At 45.6% G+C, this 27,540-nt stretch overlaps 1 protein-coding gene across 2 annotated transcripts in view; it reads left to right on the forward strand.

Annotated features, from left to right (window-relative positions):
* LOC120056820 (periostin-like) overlaps window positions 1-27,540 on the forward strand; it is an 82,839-nt gene that overhangs the window by 28,435 nt on the left and 26,864 nt on the right. For both annotated transcript variants that reach the window (XM_039005043.1, XM_039005042.1), the window contains exons 8-13: window positions 2,027-2,239; window positions 3,205-3,339; window positions 4,390-4,538; window positions 14,814-14,950; window positions 15,476-15,606; window positions 16,072-16,202. In XM_039005043.1, coding sequence (XP_038860971.1) covers window positions 2,027-2,239; window positions 3,205-3,339; window positions 4,390-4,538; window positions 14,814-14,950; window positions 15,476-15,606; window positions 16,072-16,202 — 896 coding nt within the window. The remainder of the gene's footprint in view (window positions 1-2,026; window positions 2,240-3,204; window positions 3,340-4,389; window positions 4,539-14,813; window positions 14,951-15,475; window positions 15,607-16,071; window positions 16,203-27,540) is intronic.

A 27,540-nucleotide genomic window follows, 5' to 3' on the forward strand; every position in this document is an offset into this window, starting at 1 on the left:
GAGGTAGACAGGCCACCATAGGGTTGATTGGAATGGAATCAGCCCTCGAGGTAGACAGGACACCATAGGGTTGATTGGAATGGAATGGAATGGACCCTGCTGCTGGGTTGTTAGGTTGACCCTGCTGCTGGGTTGTTAGGTTGACCCTGCTGCTGGGTTGTTAGGTTGACCCTGCTGCTGGGTTGTTAGGTTGACCCTGCTGCTGGGTTGTTAGGTTGACCCTGCTGCTGGGTTGTTTGGTTGACCCTGCTGCTGGGTTGTTTGGTCGACCCTGCTGCTGGGTTGCAGGCATCGGGTCACTTAGTTGGGTTGTTTGGTTGACCCTGCTGCTGGGTTGTTAGGTTGACCCTGCTGCTGGGTTGTTAGGTTGACCCTGCTGCTGGGTTGTTTGGTTGACCCTGCTGCTGGGTTGTTAGGTTGACCCTGCTGCTGGGTTGTTAGGTTGACCCTGCTGCTGGGTTGTTAGGTTGACCCTGCTGCTGGGTTGTTAGGTTGACCCTGCTGCTGGGTTGTTAGGTTGACCCTACTGCTGGGTTGTTAGGTTGACCCTGCTGCTGGGTTGTTAGGTTGACCCTGCTGCTGGGTTGTTAGGTTGACCCTGCTGCTGGGTTGTTAGGTTGACCCTGCTGCTGGGTTGTTAGGTTGACCCTGCTGCTGGGTTGTTTGGTCGACCCTGCTGCTGGGTTGTTTGGTCGACCCTGCTGCTGGGTTGTTTGGTTGACCCTGCTGCTGGGTTGTTTGGTTGACCCTGCTGCTGGGTTGTTTGGTTGACCCTGCTGCTGGGTTGTTTGGTTGACCCTGCTGCTGGGTTGTTAGGTTGACCCTGCTGCTGGGTTGTTAGGTTGACCCTGCTGCTGGGTTGTTAGGTTGACCCTACTGCTGGGTCGTTTGGTTGACCCTGCTGCTGGGTTGTTAGGTTGACCCTGCTGCTGGGTTGTTAGGTTGACCCTGCTGCTGGGTTGTTAGGTTGACCCTGCTGCTGGGTTGTTAGGTCGACCCTGCTGCTGGGTTGTTAGGTTGACCCTGCTGCTGGATTGTTTGGTCGACCCTGCTGCTGGGTTATTAGGTTGACCCTGCTGCTGGGTTGTTAGGTTGACCCTGCTGCTGGGTTGTTTGGTTGACCCTGCTGCTGGGTTGTTAGGTTGACCCTGCTGCTGGGTTGTTTGGTTGACCCTGCTGCTGGGTTGTTAGGTTGACCCTGCTGCTGGGTTGTTAGGTTGACCCTGCTGCTGGGTTGCAGGCATTGGGCCAGTTAGATGGGTTGTTTTCTTTAACACTAGAAAGACAGAGTGAGTCATTTTGACTCAAAATGCATTTCAAATTGAAATATCTCTGCCATTTTTAAAGTAATATCCCCCTCCGTCCTTGACTTTTTCCTAAATAAGTGTTTAACACACATGTATATTGTTCAAATTAGTAGTAGTGGTAGTGGTAGTGGTAGTGGTAGTGGTAGTGGTAGTAGTAGTAGTAGTAGTAGTTGTATTATAGTATATTTATATATATGTATATTGTTCAAATTATTAATATCACAAGCAGAATTAGTTTTATAAATATGTCATTCTCCCCCCCCCCACAAAAAAAATAATTTTTCAAATCCTCCTACAGAGTCAAAAGCAGGCAAGACATTTTGACTTCTAAAATATAGTATAGTATACTATAGTATCAGAAAGATCAGATTCTGAAGTTTCCAAAACACTTTCCATTGCCAAGTAACTCTCAAAATGGAAGAGATGAGCTCTATTTCCAAGGCCGATACGTAAAGCTTAATAAAGAGCAGTGATACTAGCAAGCGCAGTGTGCGGGTTTCACATTTTTTCATATCTGATAAAACACCAGTCATCAACGTCCCTGGAGTGTCTGTGTTCCATAAACCAAAGTTTCCATATCCTTCTCTGTCCCGTTCCCCAGCCTTGATGACCTATCACAGTCAACCTCCGTGCTCACTTCTGTTGTATAGGTGATCTAACACGTTTCCCTGTTTCCCTCTCTCTTTCCTTACCTCTCTCTCGCCCTCTCTCTCCCGTAGCCCTGGTCAACTACCACCTGTTGAACAGTGTGCAGTGCTCTGAGGCCATCTTGGCAGGCTCCGTGCACGAGACGGCAGAGGGAAGCACCGTTGAGATCGGCTGTGACGGAGACAGCCTGACGGTCAACGGTATCAAGATGGTCCTGAAGAAAGACATTGTCACCACCAACGGAGTCATCCACCTCATCGACCGGGTCCTCATACCTGACTCAGGTAAGTCTCGTTCCCACGACGATAACCTTTCGCGTAACGTAGAAGTCCTCCGGGTAAGAAACTGCAAGGGATTCAACATATTCCCCCAATCCAAAATCCAACCCCTAACTCAATCAATCAATCAATCAAATATATTGTATTGTGGGTTGACTGCACAAAGGAGTAAACCACACGTTCACTCCTAAGCAATTTGTCAGTACGCCCAGAACATTGCTCTGGGAACTAGACGGAGTGATACAGTATCTCTCAAGGTAAGATGCCTGGTGTGGTATCAGTCAAGTCACGTACAAGAACCAACCGTGTTTTATATGACTTGTTTGTATAGCAGTTTAAAGGGACTGAAAGAGAACCTCCTCCCCCTTCAGAGTTTCATCTGGCTTGTTTTGAGTTTGTGAACGTCTCCTGCGTGTGTTAATAAAGATTGCTTCATTTACTTTGACTTTGAGTCCTTAGCGGTGAATTTCCACGACATCCGTTGACACAACTTACAGATACCCAGCCTAGAACCGCCACAGAGAAAGTAAAAAGCAGAGGCAGAATCACAGTGGCTAGGAAATTCTCCGTAGAAGGCGGGGTGTGGGGTGGCCAGTCTTCTTCTGGCTGCACCAGGAGTCCTTTCTCTTGAATCTGATTGGATCACCATGGTTTCACTCAGTTCCCCGGTATTCTAAATTGAGTTTCTAGAACCATCTGATGTTATTCAGGTCTACTGTACATGTTTATCACTTTGTGACATCGACTGATGTAAAAAAGGGCTTTATAAAGACATTTGATTGAATTAGATTTATTTCGGAAAAAAGTGTTTATGGTTAATTTCAGACTGGGCTAAAATGCTTGGCACACTATAGGGCTTGTGGTGGTGCCTTGTATGTAGATATTATGATGTGTGTTGTCGTTGTTGTTATTGTTGATGTTATTATTATTATTGTTGTTATCTGATGTTATTGTGTTGTTTCCTCTCTAAGCCAAGGAGGTGATGGAGCTGGTTGGTGAATCCCAGAGCACCTTCAGAGACATGGTGTCAGAGCTCGGCCTATCAGCTGCAATGAAGCCAGAGACAGAGTACACTCTATTGGCTCCCCTCAACCCAGCTTTCTCTGGTGAGTACATTCTATTGGCTCCCTCAACCCAACTTTCTCTGGTGGGTACATTCTATTGGCTCCCTCAACCCAACTTTCTCTGGTGGGTACATTCTATTGGCTCCCTCAACCCAACTTTCTCTGGTGGGTACGTTCTATTGGCTCCCTCAACCCAACTTTCTCTGGTGGGTACGTTCTATTGGCTCCCTCAACCCAACTTTCTCTGGTGGGTACATTCTATTGGCTCCCTCAACCCAACTTTCTCTGGTGGGTACGTTCTATTGGCTCCCTCAACCCAACTTTCTCTGGTGGGTACGTTCTATTGGCTCCCTCAACCCAACTTTCTCTGGTGGGTACGTTCTATTGGCTCCCTCAACCCAACTTTCTCTGGTGGGTACGTTCTATTGGCTCCCTCAACCCAACTTTCTCTGGTGGGTACGTTCTATTGGCTCCCTCAACCCAACTTTCTCTGGTGGGTACGTTCTATTGGCTCCCTCAACCCAACTTTCTCTGGTGGGTACGTTCTATTGGCTCCCCTCAACCCAACTTTCTCTGGTGGGTACGTTCTATTGGCTCCCCTCAACCTACATAGCACATAACAACACCTTTTCGACTAGTGCTTAAAGCCCAATAACCCAGGAACTGCAGCCTGGAACTTAAGCACTTGGTCTAGACTCGAGATACTGGATAAACCCTGTTATTATGGCCTAGGACAACACAATGGAAATGGACTATAGGAACTCTGGAACCAACAAGCAGATGCTGTATCTTAATTTGATCATCCTGTTGTTGCAGGAATTTTCCAGCACAGTATTAAATGCAAAACTTGTAGTTTATTTAAGGTTTATAAAAGGCTTCTAAAGTTTGTAATTTCCACTTTAAAATGTCTGACTGGATTTGAACAAAAGAAAAATGTATCAACCCCCTACAATTTTTTTTCCCACTAGTTGTAATCATTCACATTTCCTGTTGCTGTAGGATTAATTACTGCTGTGTGAAACTGGATCAAATGAAGATACGGCATCTGTAGTATCTGGTTTAACTCTCCTGTGTATGTCCCTTGTGTTGCAGATGAGGTGATGTCTTTAGACCAGAGCCTGTTGAAGGTGATCTTGGAGAACCACATTCTGAAGCAAAAACACAAACTGAGTGAACTCTACAACGGACAGCTGTTGGAGACCATCGCTGGAAAACAACTACGGGTCTTCATCTACCGCACTGTGAGTGGGGGTGTGTGTGTGTGTGTGTGTGTGTGTGTGTGTGTGTGTGTGTGTGTGTGTGTGTGTGTGTGTGTGTGTGTGTGTGTGTGTGTGTGTGTGGAGGGTGTGTGTGTGTGTGTGTGTGTGTGTGTGTGTGTGTGTGTGTGGAGGGTGTGTGTGTGTGTGAGTGGGGGTGTGTGTGTGGAGGGTGTGTGTGTGTGTGGGGGTGTGTGTGTGTGGAGGGTGTGTGTGTGTGTGTGTGTGTGTGTGTGTGTGTGTGTGTGTGTGTGTGTGTGTGTGTGTGTGTGTGTGTGTGTGTGTGTGTGTGTGGAAGGGAGGGTTGTGTGTATGTGTGTGGTACATTCCAATAAGATCAGTGGGAGGTGTGTGTCTCTTTCTTATCAACAGCTGGTGCCCAATCTCTAATATTAAGGAAGTCTGGAGGTTCTGCTCTCCTGAGTTAGAGTACCTCATAATAAGCTGTTGACCGTGCTATTTACCAAGAGAGTCTTCATCTGTATTTTCCATAGCCGTCTATTTACCAAGAGAGTCTTCATCTGTATTTTCCATAGCCGTCTATTTACCAAGAGAGTCTTCATCTGTATTTTTCATAGCCGTCTATTTACAAACTGATGCACTAAGAAGGTACTCAACAAACTGTATAAGGCCATAAGCAAACAAGAAAATGCTTATCCAGAGGCGGCGCTCCTAGTGGCCGGTGATTTTAATGCAGGAAATCCGTTTTACCTAATTTCTACCAGCATGTTAAATGTGCAACTAGAGGGATAAAACCTCTAGATCACCTTTACTCCACACAGAGACGCGTACAAAGCTCTCCTTCGCCCTCCATTTGGCAAATCGGACCATAACTCTATCCTCCTGACTCCTGCTTACAAGCAACATTTCAAACAGGAAGTACCAGTGACGTGCTCTACACGGACGTGGTCCAATGAAGCGGATGCTAAGCTACAGGACTGGTTTGGTTCACTAGCACAGACTGGAATATGTTCTGGCATTCATCCGATAATATTGAGCGGTTTACCACATCAGTCACCGGCTTCATTACTAAGTGCATCGACGACGTCATCCTCATCAGTGACCGTACGTACATATCCCAATCAGAAGACATGGATTAAAGGCAACATCCGCCCTGAGCTAAAGGCTAGAGCTGCCGCTTTCAAGGAGCAGGACACTAATCCGGACGCTCATAAGAAATCCATCTACGGCCTCCGACGAAGCATTAAACAGGCAATGCGTTAAAACAGTACTTAGATCGAATCTTACTACACCGACACCGGCTTGCAGACTACTACGGATTACAAAGAGAAACCCAGCCGCGGGCTGCCCAGTGACGCGAGCCTACCAGACGAGCTAAATGCCATCTATGCTCACTTCAAGACAAACAACACTGAACCATACATGAGAGCACCAGCTGTTCCAGATGACTGTATGATCATGCTCTCCTTAGATGATGTGAGTGAGACCTTTAAACAGGTCAACATTCACAAGGCCGCAGGGCCAGTCAGATTACCAGGATGGTTACTCAGCATTCACTGACCAGCTGGCCAGTGTCTTCACTGACATTTTCAACCTCTCTCTGTCCCATTCTGTAATACCTACATGTTTCAAGCAAACCACCATATCCCTGCCTAAGAATGCCAAGGTAATATGTCTAAACAACTACCGACCTGTAGCACTCACGTCTGCAGCCATGAATGCTTTGAAAGACTGGTCATGGCTCACATCAACACCATTATCCCAGAAACCCTAGATCCACTCCAATTCGCATACCGCCCAACAGATTCACAGATGACACAATCTCAATCGTTCTCCACACTGCCCTTTCCCACCTGGACAAAAGGAACACCTATGTGAGAATGCTATTCATTGACTACAGCTCAGAATTCAACACAATAGTGCCCTCCAAGTTCATCACTAAGCTAAGGACCCTGGGACTGAACACCTTCCTCTGCAACTGGATACTGGACTTCCTGACAGGCCGCCGCCAGGTAGTGAGAGTAGGCAACAACACATCCGCCACGCTGACCCTCAGACCCTGTTCACCCACACATTCATGGCCACGTACGACTTCAACACGCCGGTGGTAGGCCTGATCACAGAGGACGATGAGACAGCAAACAGGGAGAAAGTCAGAGACGTGGCAGTGTGGTGCCAGGACAACAACCTCTGCCTCAACGTGGGCAAGACAGAGGAGCTGATCGTGTACTACAGGAAACGGAGGGACGAACACGCACCATTCACATCAACAGAGCTGTAGTGGAGCGGGTCGAGGGCTTCAATTTCCTCGGTGTCCACATCACTAAGGACCTATCATGCTCCAAACACTCCAACACAGTCGTGAAGAGGGCACGACAACGCCTCTTCCCACTCGGGAGGCTGAAAAGATTCAGCATGTGCCCTCAGATCTTCAAAATGTTATACAGCTGCACCATCGAGAGCATCCTGACTGGCTGCATCACCGCCTGGTATGGCAACTGCTTGGTATCCGGTGTCAAGGAGCTACAGAGAGTAGTGTGTCCAACCAAGTACATTACTAGGGCCGAACTCCCTGCCATCCAGGACCTCTATGCCAGGCAGTGTCAGAGGAAAGCCCCAGAAGTTGTCAAATATCCAGCCACCCAAGTCATAGACTGTTCTCTCTGCTACTGCATGGCAAGTGGTATCGGAATGCCAAGTCTGTGACCAAAAGGCTCCTGAACAGCTTCTACCCCCAAGCCATAAGCCTGCTGAACAGCTTCTACCCCCAAGCCATCAGACTGCTGAACAGCTTCTACCCCCAAGCCATCAGACTGCTGAACAGCTTCTACCCCTAAGCCATCAGACTGCTGAACAGCTTCTACCCCCAAACCATCAGACTGCTGAACAGCTTCTACCCCCAAGCCATCAGACTGCTGAACAGCTTCTACCCCCAAGCCATCAGACTGCTGAACAGCTTCTACCCCCAAACCATCAGACTGCTGAACAGCTTCTACCCCCAAGTCATCAGACTACTGAACAGCTTCTACCCCCAAGCCATCAGACTGCTGAACAGCTTCTACCCCCAAGCCATCAGACTGCTGAACAGCTTCTCCCTCCAAGCCATCAGACTGCTGAACAGCTTCTACCCCCAAGCCATCAGACTACTGAACAGCTTCTACCCCCAAGCCATCAGACTGCTGAACAGCTTCTACCCCCAGCCATAAGACTGCTGAACAGCTTCTACCCCCAAGCCATAAGACTGCTGAACAGCTTCTACCCCCAAGCCATCAGACTGCTGAACAGCTTCTACCCCAAGCCATAAGACTGCTGAACAGCTTCTACCCCCAAACCATCAGACTGCTGAACAGCTTCTACCCCCAAGCCATCAGACTGCTGAACAGCTTCTACCCCCAAGCAATAAGACTGCTGAACAGCTTCTACCCCCAAACCATCAGACTGCTGAACAGCTTCTACCCCCAAGCCATCAGACTGCTGAACAGCTTCTACCCCCAAGCCATCAGACTGCTGAACAGCTTCTACCCCCAAGCCATCAGACTGCTGAACAGCTTCTACCCCAAGCCATCAGACTGCTGAACAGCTTCTACCCCCAAGCCATCAGACTGCTGAACAGCTTCTACCCCCAAACCATCAGACTGCTGAACAGCTTCTACCCCCAAGCCATCAGACTGCTGAACAGCTTCTACCCCCAAGCCATCAGACTGCTGAACAGCTTCTACCCCCAAGCCATCAGACTGCTGAACAGCTTCTACCCCCAAGCCATCAGACTGCTGAACAGCTTCTACCCCCAAGCCATCAGACTGCTGAACAGCTTCTACCCCCAAGCCATAAGACTGCTGAACAGTTCATCAAATGGCCACCCGGACTATTTACATTGACTCGCGTTATTATTTAATCTTTATCTTAATTGTTTTGCACTGACTCCCTGGCACTGACTCCCTGGCACTGGCTCCCTGGCACTGGCTCCCTGGCACTGGCTCCCTGGCACTGGTTCCCTGGCACTGGCTCCCTGGCACTGGCTCCCTGGCACTGACTCCCTGGCACTGGTTCCCTCGCACTGGCTCCCTGGCACTGGCTCCCTGGCACTGACTCCCTGGCACTGGTTCCCTGGCACTGGTTCCCTCGCACTGGCTCCCTGGCACTGACTCCCTGGCACTGACTCCCTTGCACTGGTTCCCTGGCACTGGCTCCCTGGCACTGGCTCCCTGGCACTGGTTCCCTGGCACTGGTTCCCTGGCACTGACTCCCTGGCACTGGTTCCCTGGCACTGACTCCCTGGCGCTGGCTTCCTGGCACTGACTCCCTGGCACTGGTTCCCTGTCACTGGCTCCCTGGCACTGACTCCCTGGCACTGACTCCCTGGCACTGACTCCTTGGCACTGACTCCCTGGCACTGGTTCCCTGGCACTGACTCCCTGGCACTGGCTCCCTGGCACTGACTCCCTTGCACTGGTTCCCTGGCAATGACTCCCTGGCACTGACTCCATGGCGCTGGCTCCCTGGCACTGGCTCCCTGGCACTGGCTCCCTTACACACGCAGTAGACTAGGGGTCTCCAACCTTTTCTTGCATGAGAGCTACTTTAAAAAATGAAGCATGTTCGCGAGCTAAAATTAATTTCTATAGCTTTCAAAAAGGCTAATTCTTCTCTTCTGTTCTCCCCTTCAACTCTTCCCCTGGTCCTTAGTGTACAAGAGAAAGTACTGTACTATGTTGTCAAATCTTCCCTGGTCCTTAGTGTACTAGAGGAAGTAGTGCACTTTGTCTGTCAACATACCTGATAAAATAATGGTTAATAAACAACTTTAAGAAGGACCATATAAAATAAGGACTTTTTTCCAAAATTATGTTTTACATGTTCCTATCATTATGTATTCTCAGATTTCTTTTTCCTGGTTTTCATTTTTTTGGGGGGGTTTTTCACTCTCAAATTACAATTGTTCATTGAGAAACAACAAAATATGTTGTTCATTGAGAAACAACAAAATATGTTGTCCCTGAGACTATGTCCATAGTCTCAGGGAGTAGGGGTGCTGATGATGATGCTGCTGCTGCACAATTAAAAAACAATATTCATACAAATAAAAAAATAATTTAAAAAAACTGGTCTCATGAAAGTAGTGCACTAGGCCTTTACTAGTCCTGTATTAGAGGACCACTGGGCCTTTACTAGTCCTGTATTAGAGGACCACTGGGCCTTTACTAGTCCTGTATTAGAGGTCCGCTGGGCCTTTACTAGTCCTGTATTAGAGGACCACTGGGCCATTACTAGTCCTGTATTAGAGGACCACTGGGCCTTTACTAGTCCTGTATTAGAGGACCACTGGGCCTTTACTAGTCCTGTATTAGAGGTCCACTGGGCCTTTACTAGTCCTGTATTAGAGGTCCGCTGGGCCTTTACTAGTCCTGTATTAGAGGACCACTGGGCCTTTACTAGTCCTGTATTAGAAGATCACTGGGCCTTTACTAGTCCTGTATTAGAGGACCACTGGGCCTTTACTAGTCCTGTATTAGAGGACCACTGGGCCTTTACTAGTCCTGTATTAGAGGACCACTGGGCCTTTACTAGTCCTGTATTAGAGGACCACTGGGCCTTTACTAGTCCTGTATTAGAGGACCACTAGGCCTTTACTAGTCCTGTATTAGAGGACCACTGGGCCTTTACTAGTCCTGTATTAGAAGACCACTGGGCCTTTACTAGTCCTGTATTAGAGGACCACTGGGCCTTTACTAGTCCTGTATTAGAAGACCACTGGGCCTTTACTAGTCCTGTATTAGAGGACCACTGGGCCTTTACTAGTCCTGTATTAGAGGACCACTGGGCCTTTACTAGTCCTGTATTAGAAGACCACTGGGCCTTTACTAGTCCTGTATTAGAGGACCACTGGGCCTTTACTAGTCCTGTATTAGAGGACCACTGTGCCTTTACTAGTCCTGTATTAGAGGACCACTGGGCCTTTACTAGTCCTGTATTAGAGGACCACTGGACCTTTACTAGTCCTGTATTAGAGGACCGCTGGACCTTTACTAGTCCTGTATTAGAGGACCACTGGGCCTTTACTAGTCCTGTATTAGAGGACCACTGGGCCTTTACTAGTCCTGTATTAGAGAACCGCTGGACCTTTACTAGTCCTGTATTAGAGGACCGCTGGACCTTTACTAGTCCTGTATTAGAGGACCACTGGGCCATTACTAGTCCTGTATTAGAGGACCACTGGGCCTTTACTAGTCCTGTATTAGAGGACCACTGGGCCTTTACTAGTCCTGTATTAGAGGACCACTGGGCCTTTACTAGTCTTGTATTAGAGGACCACTGGGCCTTTACTAGTCCTGTATTAGAGGACCACTGTGCCTTTACTAGTCCTGTATTAGAGGACCACTGGGCCTTTACTAGTCCTGTATTAGAGGACCACTGGGCCTTTACTAGTCCTGTATTAGAGGACCACTGGGCCTTTACTAGTCCTGTATTAGAGGACCACTGGGCCTTTACTAGTCCTGTATTAGAGGACCACTGGGCCTTTACTAGTCCTGTATTAGAGGACCGCTGGACCTTTACTAGTCCTGTATTAGAAGATCACTGGGCCTTTACTAGTCCTGTATTAGAGGACCACTGGGCCTTTACTAGTCCTGTATTAGAGGACCACTGGGCCTTTACTAGTCCTGTATTAGAAGACCACTGGGCCTTTACTAGTCCTGTATTAGAGGACCACTGGGCCTTTACTAGTCCTGTATTAGAGGACCACTGGGCCTTTACTAGTCCTGTATTAGAAGACCACTGGGCCTTTACTAGTCCTGTATTAGAGGACCACTGGGCCTTTACTAGTCCTGTATTAGAAGACCACTGGGCCTTTACTAGTCCTGTATTAGAGGACCACTGGGCCTTTACTAGTCCTGTATTAAAAGACCACTGGGCCTTTACTAGTCCTGTATTAGAGGACCACTGGGCCTTTACTAGTCCTGTATTAGAGGACCACTGGACCTTTACTAGTCTTGTATTAGAGGACCGCTGGACCTTTACTAGTCCTGTATTAGAGGACCGCTGGGCCTTTACTAGTCCTGTATTAGAGGACCACTGGACCTTTACTAGTCCTGTATTAGAGGACCGCTGGACCTTTACTAGTCCTTTATTAGAGGACCGCTGGGCCTTTACTAGTCCTGTATTAGAGGACCACTGGGCCTTTACTAGTCCTGTATTAGAAGACCACTGGGCCTTTACTAGTCCTTTATTAGAGGACCACTGGGCCTTTACTAGTCCTGTATTAGAAGACCACTGGGCCTTTACTAGTCCTGTATTAGAGGACCACTGGGCCTTTACTAGTCCTTTATTAGAGGACCACTGGGCCTTTACTAGTCCTGTATTAGAAGACCACTGGGCCTTTACTAGTCCTGTATTAGAGGACCACTGGGCCTTTACTAGTCCTGTATTAGAGGACCACTGGGCCTTTACTAGTCCTGTATTAGAGGACCACTGGGCCTTTACTAGTCCTGTATTAGAGGACCACTGGGCCTTTACTAGTCCTGTATTAGAGGACCACTGGGCAATTACTAGTCCTGTATTAGAAGACCACTGGGCCTTTACTAGTCCTGTATTAGAGGACCACTGGGCCTTTACTAGTCCTGTATTAGAGGACCACTGGGCCTTTACTAGTCCTGTATTAGAGGACCACTAGGCCCTTTACTAGTCCTGTATTAGAGGACCACTGGGCCTTTACTAGTCCTGTATTAGAGGACCACTGGACCTTTACTAGTCCTGTATTAGAGGACCGCTGGACCTTTACTAGTCCTGTATTAGAGAACCGCTGGACCTTTACTAGTCCTGTATTAGAGGACCGCTGGACCTTTACTAGTCCTGTATTAGAGGACCACTGGGCCTTTACTAGTCCTGTATTAGAGGAGCACTGGACCTTTACTAGTCCTGTATTAGAGGACCACTGGGCCTTTACTAGTCCTGTATTAGAGGACCACTGGGCCTTTACTAGTCCTGTATTAGAAGACCACTGGGCCATTACTAGTCCTGTATTAGAGGACCACTGGGCCTTTACTAGTCCTGTATTAGAGGACCACTGGGCCTTTACTAGTCCTGTATTAGAGGACCACTGGGCCTTTACTAGTCCTGTATTAGAGGACCACTGGGCCTTTACTAGTCCTGTATTAGAGGACCACTGGGCCTTTACTAGTCCTGTATTAGAGGACCACTGGGCCTTTACTAGTCCTGTATTAGAGGTCCACTGGGCCTTTACTAGTCCTGTATTAGAGGACCACTGGGCCTTTACTAGTCCTGTATTAGAGGACCACTGGGCTTTTACTAGTCCTGTTTTAGAGGACCACTGGGCCTTTACTAGTCCTGTATTAGAGGACCACTGGGCCTTTACTAGTCCTGTATTAGAGGACCACTGGGCCTTTACTAGTCCTGTATTAGAGGACCACTGGACCTTTACTAGTCCTGTATTAGAGGACCACTGGGCCTTTACTAGTCCTGTATTAGAGGACCACTGGGCCTTTACTAGTCCTGTATTAGAGGACCACTGGGCCTTTACTAGTCCTGTATTAGAGGACCACTGGGCCTTTACTAGTCCTGTATTAGAGGACCACTGGGCCTTTACTAGTCCTGTATTAGAGGACCACTGGGCCTTTACTAGTCCTGTATTAGAGGACCACTGGGCCTTTACTAGTCCTGTATTAGAGGACCACTAGGCCTTTACTAGTCCTGTATTAGAGGACCACTGGGCCTTTACTAGTCCTGTATTAGAGGACCACTAGGCCTTTACTAGTCCTGTATTAGAGGTCCACTGGGCCTTTACTAGTCCTGTATTAGAGGACCACTGGACCTTTACTAGTCCTGTATTAGAGGACCACTGGGCCTTTACTAGTCCTGTATTAGAGGACCACTGGGCCTTTACTAGTCCTGTATTAGAGGACCACTGGGCCTTTACTAGTCCTGTATTAGAGGACCACTGGGCCTTTACTAGTCCTGTATTAGAGGACCACTGGACCTTTACTAGTCCTGTATTAGAGGACCACTGGGCCTTTACTAGTCCTGTATTAGAGGACCACTGGGCCTTTACTAGTCCTGTATTAGAGGACCACTGGGCCTTTACTAGTCCTGTATTAGAGGACCACTGGGCCTTTACTAGTCCTGTATTAGAGGACCACTGGGCCTTTACTAGTCCTGTATTAGAGGACCACTGGGCCTTTACTAGTCCTGTATTAGAGGACCACTGGGCCTTTACTAGTCCTGTATTAGAGGACCACTGGGCCTTTACTAGTCCTGTATTAGAGGACCACTAGGCCTTTACTAGTCCTGTATTAGAGGACCACTGGGCCTTTACTAGTCCTGTATTAGAGGACCACTAGGCCTTTACTAGTCCTGTATTAGAGGACCACTGGGCCTTTACTAGTCCTGTATTAGAAGACCACTGTGCCTTTACTAGTCCTGTATTAGAGGACCACTGGGCCTTTACTAGTCCTGTATTAGAGGACCGCTGGACCTTTACTAGTCCTGTATTAGAAGATCACTGGGCCTTTACTAGTCCTGTATTAGAGGACCACTGGGCCTTTACTAGTCCTGTAGTCGAGAATCGCAATAGTAAAACAATGCAAATTAGTGAGCTAAATGAACGGCTCTTTGACGTATGACAGATACAATATAGCTGGAAACGTATTGGTAGATATTGTGTTAGGTTTGGCTTTTATAGCCAATAGTTGCCAACCAGGGGTGGGATAATGTCAATGTTGCATCGTCTGATACTCATCTGATTTGTCTGTGACAGTTTGAGGTGGAACACATGAAAACTCACAAAGGTTTTAAAAGAATTTAGACAGTTCAAATGTTATATTATTGGCTATGTACAGTGTTGTAACAATGTGCAAATAGTTGAACTATGAAATGGAAAATTCTCTCTCTCTCTCTCTCTCTCTCGCTCTCTCTCTCTCTCTCTCTCTCTCTCTCTCTCTCTCTCTCTCTCTCTCTCTCTCTCTCTCTCTCTCTCTCTCTCTCTCTCTCTCTCTCTCTCTCTCTCTCTCTCTCTCTCTCTCTCTCGCTCTCTCTCTCGCTCTCTCTCTCTCTCTCTCTCTCTCTCTCTCTCTCTCTCTCTCTCTCTCTCTCTCTCTCTCTCTCTCTCTCTCTCTCTCTCTCTCTCTCTCTCTCTCTCTCTCTCTCTCTCTCTCTCTCTCTCTCTCTCTCTCTCTCTCTCTCTCTCTCTCTCTCTCTCTCTCTCTCTCTGAATGCATTGGATGGGTGGATGGATGGATGGATGGATGGTTAGAGTTGATTGATTAATGTGCGTGTCTCCATCTCTAGGCTGTGTGTATTGAGAATGCCTGCATGGTGCGGGGCAGTAAAGAGGGCAGCAACGGAGCCCTTCACCTGATGAGGTCTCTCATCAAACCAGCTCAGACCACCATCTACCAGGTTCTCATGGCAGAGGGACGCTTCAAGTAAGGACATCCAAACCATTGTGTTAATATGACAGTATGGTCATCATCTTGAGACTCGGGACTATTGGTATCAATGAAAGATTTGTGTGATACATTGTTAGGTGTATATCCAAGGAGATCACATCATTTACATGTCAATATTAGACGTTTGACAAGGTCCTTCAAATGTCAAATAATTACCTATTTTGCGCTAACCAAATGTAAGGGGAAAAAAACTAAAAACATGCAGAATGAATTCAGTCAAAATAGGTCAAAAATAGACGTTTGTCCATAACACCTCAAATTTCGACGTGAAACCGTAAGATCTTGTTGGTATATTTTCATTCCTTCATGGTTATCTGCATGTTCCATTAAGACAACGTTTTTCAAGTCTTATCGAACTAAAGACTCACTGTTTCTCTCTGCGCTCTCAAGGATTTGATTGAGTGATTAACTAATTGATGATTGATTGGATTATTGATTTATTGAGTGATTCGTTGATTGGTTGAGTGATTGGTTTCTCTATCTCTATGTATCTGTCTGTAGCATCTTCCTGTCTCTGATGAAGAGCGCAGGTCTGACAGAGCTGTTGAAACAGGAGGGCTCCTACACCGTGTTCGCACCCACAGATGAAGCCTTCGACGGGCTCACAGAACGGGACATCACCCTGCTGGCCAGTTAGTACTCCGTCTCTCTTTCCATCCTTCAATCTTGTTAGTAATCTTCTTTCATTCTTCATCCACTTTACAACATAGGACAGGAACCAGCAATGTAGAGGATGCCTGTTGGAGAATTCAGTGCTTTCCCGCCTGTCCAGTTCTTTGAGTTTACTGCTTTCCACCTGTCCAGTTCTTTGAGTTTACTGCTTTCTACCTGTCCAGTTCTTTGAGTTTACTGCTTTCCACCTGTCCAGTTCTTTGAGTTTACTGCTTTCCACCTGTCCAGTTCTTTCAGTTCATTCCTTCCACCTGTCCAGTTCTTTCAGTTCATTCCTTCCACCTGTCCAGTTCTTTCAGTTCATTCCTTCCACCTGTCCAGTTCTTTCAGTTCAGTTCATAAAAGGAGATGTAAGTGGTAGAGGGAGCCACTGTTGAGATACATATTTGTGTAACTCCTGTATTCTTGTGTGATATCATCATTAGGCGACGTGAACGCTCTGAGGACCATCCTCCTGTACCACTTCAGTAACGGAGTGTTCATCAACGGCGGACTGGAGGGAGGGGTCACCAACCTGCTCAAGACCATCCAGGGACACAACCTGCAAGTGCTGTCTGTACGTACCACTAAACCATTCTACTACTGCTGCTGTCTGTACGTACCACTAAACCATTCTACTACTGCTGCTGTCTGTACGTACCACTAAACCATTCTACTACTGCTGCTGTCTGTACGTACCACTAAACCATTCTACTACTGCTGCTGTCTGTACGTACCACTAAACCATTCTACTACTGCTGCTGTCTGTACGTACCACTAAACCATTCTACTACTGCTGCTGTCTGTACGTACCACTAAACCATTCTACTACTGCTGCTGTCTGTACGTACCACTAAACCATTCTACTACTGCTGCTGTCTGTACGTACCACTAAACCATTCTACTACTGCTGCTGTCTGTACGTACCACTAAACCATTCTACTACTGCTGCTGTCTGTATGTACCACTAAACCATTCTACTACTGCTGCTGTCTGTACGTACCACTAAACCATTCTACTACTGCTGCTGTCTGTACGTACCACTAAACCATTCTACTACTGCTGCTGTCTGTACGTACCACTAAACCATTCTACTACTGCTGCTGTCTGTACGTACCACTAAACCATTCTACTACTGCTGCTGTCTGTATGTACCACTAAACCATTCTACTACTGCTGCTGTCTGTACGTACCACTAAACCATTCTACTACTGCTGCTGTCTGTACGTACCACTAAACCATTCTACTACTGCTGCTGTCTGTATGTACCACTAAACCATTCTACTACTGCTGCTGTCTGTACGTACCACTAAACCATTCTACTACTGCTGCTGTCTGTACGTACCACTAAACCATTCTACTACTGCTGCTGTCTGTATGTACCACTAAACCATTCTACTACTGCTGCTGTCTGTACGTACCACTAAACCATTCTACTACTGCTGCTGTCTGTATGTACCACTAAACCATTCTACTACTGCTGCTGTCTGTACGTACCACTAAACCATTCTACTACTGCTGCTGTCTGTACGTACCACTAAACCATTCTACTACTGCTGCTGTCTGTACGTACCACTAAACCATTCTACTACTGCTGCTGTCTGTATGTACCACTAAACCATTCTACTACTGCTGCTGTCTGTACGTACCACTAAACCATTCTACTACTGCTGCTGTCTGTATGTACCACTAAACCATTCTACTACTGCTGCTGTCTGTATGTACCACTAAACCATTCTACTACTGCTGCTGTCTGTACGTACCACTAAACCATTCTACTACTGCTGCTGTCTGTATGTACCACTAAACCATTCTACTACTGCTGCTGTCTGTACGTACCACTAAACCATTCTACTACTGCTGCTGTCTGTACGTACCACTAAACCATTCTACTACTGCTGCTGTCTGTATGTACCACTAAACCATTCTACTACTGCTGCTGTCTGTACGTACCACTAAACCATTCTACTACTGCTGCTGTCTGTACGTACCACTAAACCATTCTACTACTGCTGCTGTCTGTACGTACCACTAAACCATTCTACTACTGCTGCTGTCTGTATGTACCACTAAACCATTCTACTACTGCTGCTGTCTGTACGTACCACTAAACCATTCTACTACTGCTGCTGTCTGTATGTACCACTAAACCATTCTACTACTGCTGCTGTCTGTACGTACCACTAAACCATTCTACTACTGCTGCTGTCTGTACGTACCACTAAACCATTCTACTACTGCTGCTGTCTGTACGTACCACTAAACCATTCTACTACTGCTGCTGTCTGTACGTACCACTAAACCATTCTCATTACTACTGCTGCTGTCTGTACGTACCACTAAACCATTCTACTACTGCTGCTGTCTGTATGTACCACTAAACCATTCTACTACTGCTGCTGTCTGTACGTACCACTAAACCACTCTACTACTGCTGCTGTCTGTATGTACCACTAAACCATTCTACTACTGCTGCTGTCTGTATGTACCACTAAACCATTCTACTACTGCTGCTGTCTGTACGTACCACTAAACCACTCTCATTACTACTGCTGCTGTCTGTATGTACCACTAAACCATTCTCATTACTACTGCTGCTGTCTGTATGTACCACTAAACCATTCTCATTACTACTGCTGCTGTCTGTATGTACCACTAAACCATTCTACTACTGCTGCTGTCTGTACGTACCACTAAACCATTCTCATTACTACTGCTGCTGCAGTCTGTACGTACCACTAAACCACTCTCATTACTACTGCTGCTGTCTGTACGTACCACTAAACCATTCTACTACTGCTGCTGTCTGTATGTACCACTAAACCATTCTACTACTGCTGCTGTCTGTACGTACCACTAAACCATTCTACTACTGCTGCTGTCTGTACGTACCACTAAACCATTCTCATTACTACTGCTGCTGTCTGTACGTACCACTAAACCATTCTACTACTGCTGCTGTCTGTATGTACCACTAAACCATTCTACTACTGCTGCTGTCTGTATGTACCACTAAACCATTCTACTACTGCTGCTGTCTGTATGTACCACTAAACCATTCTCATTACTACCGCTGCTGTCTGTATGTACCACTAAACCATTCTCATTACTACTGCTGCTGTCTGTATGTACCACTAAACCACTCTCATTACTACTGCTGCTGTCTGTACGTACACTAAACCATTCTCATTACTGCTGCTGCTGTCTGTATGTACCACTAAACCATTCTCATTACTACTGCTGCTGTCTGTATGTACCACTAAACCATTCTACTACTGCTGCTGTCTGTACGTACCACTAAACCATTCTCATTACTACTACTGCTGCTGTCTGTACGTACCACTAAACCACTCTCATTACTACTGCTGCTGTCTGTATGTACCACTAAACTATTCTACTACTACTGCTGTCTGTACGTACCACTAAACAATTCTCATTACTACTACTGCTGCAGTCTGTACGTACCACTAAACCATTCTCATTACTACTGCTGCTGTCTGTACGTACCACTAAACCATTCTACTACTGCTGCTGTCTGTACGTACCACTAAACCATTCTTATTACTACTACTGCTGCAGTCTGTACGTACCACTAAACCATTCTCATTACTACTGCTGCTGTCTGTACGTACCACTAAACCATTCTCATTACTACTGCTGCTGTCTGTATGTACCACTAAACCATTCTACTACTGCTGCTGTCTGTACGTACCACTAAACCATTCTACTACTACTGCTGTCTGTACGTACCACTAAACCACTCTCATTACTACTACTACTGCTGCTGTCTGTACGTACCACTAAACCATTCTACTACTGCTGCTGTCTGTACGTACCACTAAACCATTCTCATTACTACTACTGCTGTCTGTACGTACCACTATACCATTCTACTACTGCTGCTGTCTGTACGTACACTAAACCATTCTACTACTGCTGCTGTCTGTACGTACCACTAAACCATTCTACTACTGCTGCTGTCTGTACGTACCACTAAACCATTCTCATTACTACTACTGCTGTCTGTATGTACCACTAAACCATTCTACTACTACTGCTGTCTGTACGTACCACTAAACCATTCTACTACTACTGCTGTCTGTACGTACCACTAAACCATTCTACTACTACTGCTGTCTGTACGTACACTAAACCATTCTACTACTGCTGCTGTCTGTACGTACCACTAAACCATTCTCATTACTACTGCTGCTGTCTGTATGTACCACTAAACCATTCTACTACTGCTGCTGTCTGTATGTACCACTAAACCATTCTACTACTGCTGCTGTCTGTATGTACCACTAAACCATTCTACTACTGCTGTTGTCTGTATGTACCACTAAACCATTCTCATTACTACTGCTGCTGTCTGTACGTACCACTAAACCATTCTCATTACTACTGCTGCTGTCTGTACGTACCACTAAACCATTCTCATTACTACTGCTGCTGTCTGTACGTACCACTAAACCATTCTCATTACTACCGCTGCTGTCTGTATGTACCACTAAACCATTCTCATTACTACTGCTGCAGTCTGTACGTACACTAAACCATTCTCATTACTACTGCTGCTGTCTGTATGTACACTAAACCATTCTCATTACTACTGCTGTCTGTACGTACCACTAAACCATTCTCATTACTACTGCTGCTGTCTGTATGTACCACTAAACCATTCTCATTACTACTGCTGCTGTCTGTATGTACCACTAAACCATTCTCATTACTACTGCTGCTGTCTGTACGTACCACTAAACCATTCTCATTACTACTGCTGCTGTTTGTACGTACCACTAAACCATTCTCATTACTACTGCTGCTGTCTGTACGTACCACTAAACCATTCTCATTACTACTGCTGCTGTCTGTACGTACCACTAAACCATTCTCATTACTACTGCTGCTGTCTGTACGTACCACTAAACCATTCTCATTACTACTGCTGCTGTCTGTACGTACCACTAAACCATTCTCATTACTACTGCTGCTGTCTGTACGTACCACTAAACCATTCTCATTACTACTACTGCTGTCTGTACGTACACTAAACCATTCTCATTACTACCGCTGCTGTCTGTACGTACACTAAACCATTCTCATTACTACTACTGCTGCTGTCTGTACGTACACTAAACCATTCTCATTACTGCCGCTGCTGTCTGTACGTACCACTAAACCATTCTCATTACTACTGCTGCTGTCTGTACGTACCACTAAACCATTCTCATTACTACTGCTGCTGTCTGTACGTACCACTAAACCATTCTCATTACTACTGCTGCTGTCTGTACGTACCACTAAACCATTCTCATTACTACTGCTGCTGTCTGTATGTACCACTAAACCATTCTCATTACTACTGCTGCTGTCTGTACGTACCACTAAACCATTCTCATTACTACCGCTGCTGTCTGTACGTACCACTAAACCATTCTCATTACTACTGCTGCTGTCTGTACGTACACTAAACCATTCTCATTACTACCGCTGCTGTCTGTACGTACCACTAAACCATTCTCATTACTACTGCTGCTGTCTGTACGTACCACTAAACCATTCTCATTACTACTGCTGCTGTCTGTATGTACACTAAACCATTCTCATTACTACCGCTGCTGTCTGTATGTACACTAAACCATTCTCATTACTACTGCTGCTGCTGTCTGTACGTACCACTAAACCATTCTCATTACTACTGCTGCTGCTGTCTGTACGTACCACTAAACCATTCTCATTACTACTGCTGCTGCTGTCTGTACGTACCACTAAACCATTCTACTACTACTGCTGCTGTCTGTATGTACCACTAAACCATTCTCATTACTACTGCTGCTGCTGTCTGTATGTACCACTAAACCATTCTCATTACTACCGCTGCTGTCTGTATGTACCACTAAACCATTCTCATTACTACTGCTGCTGTCTGTATGTACCACTAAACCATTCTCATTACTACTGCTGCTGTCTGTACGTACACTAAACCATTCTCATTACTACCGCTGCTGTCTGTATGTACCACTAAACCATTCTCATTACTACTACTGCTGCTGTCTGTACGTACACTAAACCATTCTCATTACTACTACTGCTGCAGTCTGTACGTACACTAAACCATTCTCATTACTGCCGCTGCTGTCTGTACGTACCACTAAACCATTCTCATTACTACTGCTGCTGTCTGTACGTACCACTAAACCATTCTCATTACTACTGCTGCTGTCTGTACGTACACTAAACCATTCTCATTACTACCGCTGCTGTCTGTATGTACCACTAAACCATTCTCATTACTACTGCTGCTGTCTGTATGTACCACTAAACCATTCTACTACTGCTGCTGTCTGTACGAACCACTAAACCATTCTCATTACTACTGCTGCTGCTGTCTGTACGTACCACTAAACCATTCTCATTACTACTGCTGCTGTCTGTATGTACCACTAAACCATTCTCATTACTACTGCTGCTGCTGTCTGTATGTACCACTAAACCATTCTCATTACTACTGCTGCTGTCTGTACGTACCACTAAACCATTCTCATTACTACTGCTGCTGTCTGTATGTACCACTAAACCATTCTCATTACTACTGCTGCTGTCTGTATGTACCACTAAACCATTCTCATTACTACTGCTGCTGTCTGTACGTACCACTAAACCATTCTACTACTGCTGCTGTCTGTACGTACCACTAAACCATTCTCATTACTATCGCTGCTGTCTGTATGTACCACTAAACCATTCTCATTACTACTACTGCTGCTGTCTGTACGTACACTAAACCATTCTCATTACTAGCCTGCTGCTGTCTGTACGTACACTAAACCATTCTCATTACTGCCGCTGCTGTCTGTACGTACACTAAACCATTCTCATTACTACCGCTGCTGTCTGTATGTACCACTAAACCATTCTCATTACTACCTGCTGCTGTCTGTACGTACCACTAAACCATTCTCATTACTACCGCTGCTGTCTGTATGTACCACTAAACCATTCTCATTACTACTACTGCTGCTGTCTGTACGTACCACTAAACCATTCTCATTACTACTACTGCTGCTGTCTGTACGTACACTAAACCATTCTCATTACTGCCGCTGCTGTCTGTACGTACCACTAAACCATTCTCATTACTACTGCTGCTGTCTGTATGTACCACTAAACCATTCTATTACTGCTGCTGTCTGTACGTACCACTAAACCATTCTCATTACTACTGCTGCTGCTGTCTGTACGTACACTAAACCATTCTCATTACTACTGCTGCTGTCTGTACGTACCACTAAAACATTCTCATTACTACTGCTGCTGCTGTCTGTACGTACACTAAACCATTCTCATTACTACTGCTGCTGTCTGTACGTACCACTAAACCATTCTCATTACTACTGCTGCTGTCTGTATGTACCACTAAACCATTCTCATTACTACTGCTGCTGCTGTCTGTATGTACCACTAAACCATTCTCATTACTACTGCTACTGTCTGTACGTACCACTAAACCATTCTCATTACTACTGCTGCTGTCTGTATGTACCACTAAACCATTCTCATTACTACTGCTGCTGTCTGTACGTACCACTAAACCATTCTACTACTGCTGCTGTCTGTACGTACCACTAAACCATTCTCATTACTATCGCTGCTGTCTGTATGTACCACTAAACCATTCTCATTACTACTACTGCTGCTGTCTGTACGTACACTAAACCATTCTCATTACTACTACTGCTGCTGTCTGTACGTACACTAAACCATTCTCATTACTGCCGCTGCTGTCTGTACGTACCACTAAACCATTCTCATTACTACTGCTGCTGTCTGTATGTACCACTAAACCATTCTACTACTGCTGCTGTCTGTACGTACCACTAAACCATTCTCATTACTACTGCTGCTGCTGTCTGTACGTACACTAAACCATTCTCATTACTACTGCTGCTGTCTGTACGTACCACTAAACCATTCTCATTACTACTGCTGCTGCTGTCTGTATGTACACTAAACCATTCTCATTACTACTGCTGCTGTCTGTATGTACCACTAAACCATTCTCATTACTACTGCTGCTGTCTGTACGTACCACTAAACCATTCTCATTACTACTGCTGCTGTCTGTATGTACCACTAAACCATTCTACTACTGCTGCTGTCTGTACGTACCACTAAACCATTCTCATTACTACCGCTGCTGTCTGTACGTACCACTAAACCATTCTCATTACTACTGCTGCTGTCTGTATGTACCACTAAACCATTCTCATTACTACTGCTGCTGCTGTCTGTATGTACCACTAAACCATTCTCATTACTACTGCTGCTGTCTGTACGTACCACTAAACCATTCTCATTACTACTGCTGCTGCTGTCTGTATGTACCACTAAACCATTCTCATTACTACTGCTGCTGTCTGTACGTACCACTAAACCATTCTCATTACTACTGCTGCTGCTGAAATTTTCTAAACCTTTCAGAACAAACAGTTTTGTTTTTCTGAATTCAATCACAATGTCTGTGATTATTTGATTCGCTGTCTTTATGTACAGCACACCATTACCCACTCTCTAACCTCTCTCTAACCTCTCTCTAACCTCTCTCTAACCTCTCTCTAACCACTCTCTAACCTCTCTCTAACCTCTCTCTAACCACTCTCTAACCTCTCTCTAACCTCTCTCTAACCTCTCTCTAACCTCTCTCTAACCTCTGTCTAACCTCTCTCTAACCACTCTCTAACCTCTCTCTAACCTCTCTCTAACCTCTCTCTAACCTCTCTCTAACCTCTCTCTAACATATGAGAGATTCTCATTTGGGCAAAACATCGTCCTCTGTCCTCTCTCCTCTGTTCTGTCTGCTCTGTGACCCGGAAGCAGATAAGTGATTTTGTTAGCCATTTCGTTGGCCATTCGTTAGCCATATTCATGTATCCTACTTGAGTCCATCACGGACCTGTTTTGATATCTGCCACACTCCCTTTGAATCAGCTGTGGTTTTGTTGGAGATGACTAGCTAAATTAGTTTTTTTTAAATCATTTTACACATTTCTTTTTGGGATTACACCCCTTGAAATGTAATTTGCCTGATGAAGTGCACAATGGAGAAAGACCGTCTCATTTTAAACATGCACATATCCACGATCTCTGTCCTCACTTCCTCTCCTCTATTACCTTTGACCTTTTTCAATAGAAGGCAGGGAGAGGACGAAGGAGTTAGCAAAACAGATTGAGAAAGTGCCTCTGAGCATTCTATATCCCAATGTTACCATTCTGTAACACCGCAAACTGGAAAGCTATGTGTAAGACACTTATTATTAGAGTAAATGCTACTTTAAACGTTCAGGAGTCTCAAAGTGCGTCATGGGGTTTAAATACAACAACATATGGAATATAGCAGATCACATTTATTGAAAGCACTTTACAGTCATTTTACATACAGATGGACCTGAGAATCAAACCCACTATCTTGGCGCTCAACCAACTGACCTACATTAGCTAGCTAGTTTTATCTCCCCAGAGACCAGCAAAGAAAAATCCTGATTGGATATTAACACTTTCCTTTCCAACAAAAAACTGAAGAGTTTAAATCAGAACATCATTAAAAATAATAATTTAATGATCATTATTATTATATTATTATAATCATTATTTTAATAAATCCTTAGCCCTTTTCTGAAGGTGTAGACGGCCCATTGTTCACCACTGTGTTTGGGTTAGTAATCATTTGTGGAGTGGATCTATTTTACCCCAGCAGCATTTTCTCACTATTCTGAATGTCTAAAGAATCGGTATGTGGTTCTGAAATATGAACACAGAAATACATTTTGGACTCTTATTATGGTGATGATTTCACAAAATGACAATCATGGTCTTGAATTGGACTCGCATTCTTCTGGTGTCGTTCTTGACTCGGTCTTGGACCCCTTGTCTCCGTCTTGACTCAGTCTCAACCCCCCCCCCCGGTCTTGGACCCCTTGTCTCCGTCTTGACTCAGTCTCAACCCCCCCCCCCCCGGTCCTGGACCCCTTGTCTCCGTCTTGATTCAGTCTCACCCCCCCTCGGTCTTGGACCCCTTGTCTCCGTCTTGACTCAGTCTCACCCCCCCGGTCTTGGTCTTGACTCAGACTTGATTTAGGTAGTCTCGAAAACAACACTGCTCTGAGGTAGTCCCAGAGGCAGAGCAGACGGAAACTTAGTAGGGAGCATTTCCTATCATTACTGTCTGCAATTACATCATTATCCTGGGGAAACACCCTTCACTACCAGAAGACAAGGGTTACAGTAACAAGACTTACATGAGCTCATTCAGTGCATTCGGAAAGTATTCAGACCCCTTGACTTTTTATGCATTTTGTTACGTTACAGCCTCATTCTAAAATGGTTTCAACTGTTTGTTTCCCTCATCCATCTACACACAATACCCCATAATGACAAAGTGAAAACAGGTTTATAGAATTGTTTGAAAATGTATTAAAAAAATAAAAAATATCACATTTACATAAATAATCAGATCCTTTACTCAGTACTTTGTTGTAGCACCTTTGGCAGCTGTTACAGCTTTCAGTCTTCTTGGGCATGGCGCTACAAGCTTGGCACACCTGTATTTGGGGAGTTTCTCCCATTCTTCTCTGCAGATCCTCTCAAGCTCTGTCATGTTGGATGGGGAGCATCGCTGCACAGCTATTTTCAGGTCTATCCAGAGATATTCGATCGGGTTCAAGTCCGGGCTCTGTCTGGGCCACTCAAGGACATTCAGAGACTTGTCCCGAAGCCACTCCTGCGTTGTCTTGACTGTGTGCTTAGGCTGGTTGTCCTGTTGGAAGGTGAACCTTCACCCCAGCCTGAGGCCCTGAGCGCTCTGGAGCAGGTTTTCATCAAGGATCTCTCTGTACTTTGCTCTGTTAATCTTACCCTCGATCCTGACTAGTCTCCCAGTCCCTGCCGATGAAAAACATCCCCACAGCATGATGCTGCCACCACCATGCTTCACCGTTGGGATGGTGCCAGGTTTCCTCCAGACGTGACTCTTGGCATTCAGGACAAAGAGTTCAATCTTTGTTTCATCAGACCAGAGAATCTTGTTTCTCATGGTCTGACAGTCCTTTAGGAGCATTTTGGCAAACTCTAAGCGGTGTCATGTGGCTTTTACTGAGGAGTGGCTTCCGTCTAGCCACTCTACCGTAAAGGCCTGATATGTGGAGTGCTGCAGAGATGGTTGTCCTTCTGGAAGGTTCTCCCATCTCCACAGAGAAACTCTGGAGCTTTGTCAGAGTGACCATTAGTAAGACCATTAGGTTCTTGGTCACCTCCCTGACCAAGGCCCTTCCCCCCCCGATTGCTCAGTTCTTGGTGGTTCCAAACGTCTTCCATTTAAGAATGATGGAGGCCACTGTGTTGTTGGGGACCTTCAATGCTACAGAAATGTTTTGGTACCTTTCACCCGATCTGTGCCTCGACACAATCCTGTCTCGGAGCTCTACGGACAATTCCTTCAACCTCATGGCTTGGTTTTTGCTCTGACATGCACTGTCAACTGTGGGACCTTATATAGACAGGTGTGTGCCTTTCCAAATCATGTCCAATCAATTGAATTTACCACAGGTGGACTCCAATCACGTTGTAGAAACATACTTATGTAAATAAGGTATTTCTGTTTTGTTTTTTTATACATTTCTAAAAACCTGTTTTTCTTTGTCATTATGGGGTATTGTGTGTAGATTGATGAGGATTATTTTTTGTTTAATCCATTTTAGAATAAGGCTGTTTCATACCAAAATGGGGAAAAAGGGAAGGGGTCTGAATACTTTCCGAAGGCACTGTACATATAATGAATGACTTAGGCTAACAGTTTTATCAGTATCATAGAGCTAGTTACCATAAGATGTTAGGTCAAATGGTCAGGACTCTCCACC

The sequence above is a fragment of the Salvelinus namaycush genome, chromosome 12 (genome assembly GCF_016432855.1).
Source record: "Salvelinus namaycush isolate Seneca chromosome 12, SaNama_1.0, whole genome shotgun sequence".
Lineage (NCBI taxonomy): Eukaryota > Metazoa > Chordata > Actinopteri > Salmoniformes > Salmonidae > Salvelinus > Salvelinus namaycush.